At 40.7% G+C, this 3197-nt stretch overlaps 1 protein-coding gene across 1 annotated transcript; it reads right to left on the bottom strand.

The window, feature by feature from the left end:
• Positions 1 to 1786: 1786 nt before the first annotated feature.
• On the bottom strand, positions 1787 to 2519 carry LOC123083462 (uncharacterized). The gene has a single exon (XM_044505502.1). It carries the CDS (start codon positions 2432 to 2434, stop codon positions 1826 to 1828), a length of 609 nt encoding a protein of 202 aa, XP_044361437.1. The 5' UTR covers positions 2435 to 2519; the 3' UTR covers positions 1787 to 1825.
• Between the last annotated feature and the right edge of the window lie 678 nt (positions 2520 to 3197).

The raw sequence follows: 3197 nt of genomic DNA, 5'->3' as shown, positions 1-3197 counted from the left end.
GTTGAGATTTCTTTATAATGCATATAGTTGGGTTTCATAAATGAAGTGTGCAAGTTTGTCATGGATATGCATATAATTAGTGTCCAATCTATGGAAAAATATGTTTATACTCAATTTGGATCTCCTTTATTTATGATGTTTATACTGCACATCTAACTTCCATCGTTTCATTAATGCAACATATCTTGATCATGGATATCCAATAGATTAGTGTCCAGTGAATGCACAAAGAAAAGTTGATACTCAGTTTGGATCCCCTAGCATTAATATGTCAAATCTGGATTGATGTGTTCGAAACATACTTTGGTATAACCGATTTTCTATTTCTACATGGCTTTCGGGATTGATCAAGTTACCCCTCATCAAGTCCATGATTGCACAAAACATTCTTGCAACTTTCGAGTTTCAAAAATGTATGCACAAAACTATCAAAGAATTTCTCAATTTGCACTTACTCGTGTAACTTTCAGATAAATTATCAACATGTACTAGGTTAGAATTAATTATTCCTAAATCAACTATTTTACAAAGGATAGACCTTTACAATAATGGTATGCCCCCTTCTAAAAATCACAGTCGATTTTTAAGCATTAAAAGATGCCTAGAAGACAAGGGGCATATTCTACACTATTCATCAAATGAACACCCTCAAACATCCACGGACACTTGTCCGGACATGTGGACAGCCGGGTGGGTGCTCGAGCACGAACACGTTCGCCTCCTTCCCCCTCCTTTTTTGCACTCAGTCAATTTTCTTTGATGCTCAACTTTCAATAACAATTCAACACTTTATATAATACTTACAAATAAAAGAAACCAAAGCATCTGCACCGGATGTTCAACAAGTTTGATAATGCGAGCCCTTAAAACAAGCAACTAAACAAAATGAATCACGGAGCATCAACAAGCAACCAGATAGTCACAATCTATTATCTCCACCCTCGCATATTATGTTAAGCTCTTCTTCAAAGTATTCCACAATTTTTTGTTAGACCTATGAGCATTATTGACACGTGAGTCTCCAAGACTCGGAAAATGAAAGTCATCAATAAGCAGACAACCTTACGTGTTTTTCATCTTGTGATCGAGTCAAAGATATTATGCGTTTTTCATGATCTTGCTTACGTGTATGTACGACCATGAAACTACTAGTGTTATCGTGTATGAATACTTGCAACAGGGTGCTTCAGCGTCAGCACCGGCCATGGATGGACATGATTATGCATGGATACGTGCATGTAACGACCCGTTGTCGCCTACAGGTCAAAGTACATGTTTCTCTTAGGTCTGTGCACTATCAAGGCCTTGAAAAGTTCCTTGATGAGTGTCAAGTGAGACTTCATGTCTCTATGGTGAACAGACAAACTTCGGCGGATATGCTGCTGTCATGGCACGGCAAAGAACAACAATCGAACAATAGATGGACTCTTGCCACTAGTATTATTGATCCACGCTTGACACATGACTACTCATGGAGAAGATCCATTCCTTTATAACATTTCCCTTTTATTCAGTCTGTTTTGGTGAATCGCCAGTCAAGAACTTCTTCTTCTGTTAAAATTAGGTTTTCCAACCCAAATTAAAGTAGCAGTGGCATTGTTGTATACCCTTGAAGCAGAAAAGACAAGCGAGCGACAATCATAGTTCCAATTATCCAGCTGGTCTTTTACAAGTATCCCTTCTTGAATACTCGGTTCAATAAATAAGTTGTTCACAACCATCCATGTGCATATGTAGTAAGTTAATAACACAAAATCCGAGTAAATTTATGCCACAACAAGGTTTATGATTATTATTTCAAGTACTGATGTGACAATAAATAATATTAATCACGGACATCATACAATATTAGCAAGGCGTTGTTGAGGATGACAAGCATGATCAACTCATCGTTTTCTTTGATGAGCGCCTCCGCACCAGGCATATCTGGAAGCTCGTACCAACACATGACGATAGGGCCGTAATTCATATCCACACAGTCGGGCAGATGCAAGAACTGCTGCCCGCTCTTGTCACCTTGGTAGTCCTTGATCAGGCTGTGGCACACGTTGAGGCGTCTCACCACATCTTCATACTCCACCTCACAATAACTGAGAACGTGCATTGCCACTGTTCCCTTCTTGGCATCTTGCAGCTTTTGCTTGATCTTACCACTAGCGGCAGCGACTCGGCTCTTAAGGATGTCGACAGTGACGAGCACTAAGTCATGGAGGTCCTTAGCCTTGGCACTTCGATTGTCCGACTGGAGGGTCGACAAACAGAATTCTTGCGTGAGAGATTCGTTGTAGGGGTTGTTGATCGAGGCCTTCTTGCATGCTTCCACCATGAGCTTAGTCACCTTGGGCTTGCCACTGTCAGAGCCGCTAGCTTGAGCGAAAAGAAGCATGAAGATGATGGTGGAGAAGAAGATGGTAGTCTTTGGCATTGCTACCATTACTACAGGGCTTCCTAGAAGCCTTGAAGTACTGAAGCGCTGAGAGGGAGGTGGAGAAAAATAGACAGAGAAGGATGTGTATTGCAGAGATGGATGGATGGAGATGATGTACATGAGGCTGAGAATTCTTTATAATGCCTGCAATGGGGTATCATAAATGAAGTATGCAGCTTTGGTCCTCAATATGTGTACTATCGGTGTCCAGTAAATGCTGAATGCTCAATTTGGATCTCTACATATTAATGCTCTCTCTATGTTCCACAAATACACAGATGCTCACTATAGATCTTGTTGTAGTAACACACATCTTACTTATATGAATCCATTAATGCAACGTAGCTTGACCACGGATATCCCAAATGATTAGTGTGTACTGAATGCCCATACATACGTGGATGCTCATTTTGGTACGTCTTATTTGCATTGGTGTTTTCTAACATCATTTTGTATAACTGATTTGTTACTTCTACATCGCTTCACTAGTGCAGAACTGGGCAATAGCACCGGTTCGTAAGGCCCTTTAGTGCCGGTTCCATAACCGGCACTAAAGTGTGGGCACTAAAGACCCCCCCCCTTTAGTACCGGTTCAGCATGAACCGGTGCTAAAGGGAAACCACGTGGCACGAGCCAGCTCCAGGGGCCTGGAGCCCTTTAGTACCGGTTGGTAAGACCAACCGGTACTATAAGGTTTGGTTTTTTTTTTTAGTTTTATGATTTCTTTTTCATTTAATTTTGTGTTTCCATTTTAATTCTTTTTCCTTTG

The sequence above is a fragment of the Triticum aestivum genome, chromosome 4A (assembly GCF_018294505.1).
Source record: "Triticum aestivum cultivar Chinese Spring chromosome 4A, IWGSC CS RefSeq v2.1, whole genome shotgun sequence".
In the NCBI taxonomy this organism is placed as follows: Eukaryota; Viridiplantae; Streptophyta; class Magnoliopsida; order Poales; family Poaceae; genus Triticum; species Triticum aestivum.
The sequence above is the reverse complement of the archived record's forward strand: the minus strand, read 5'-3'. Positions and strand labels throughout refer to the sequence as shown.

Coding starts and splice junctions, on each gene's coding strand:
- LOC123083462 (XM_044505502.1), bottom strand. CDS start 2,434: ATGGTAGCAATGCCAAAGACTACCATCTTCTTCTCCACCATCATCTTC.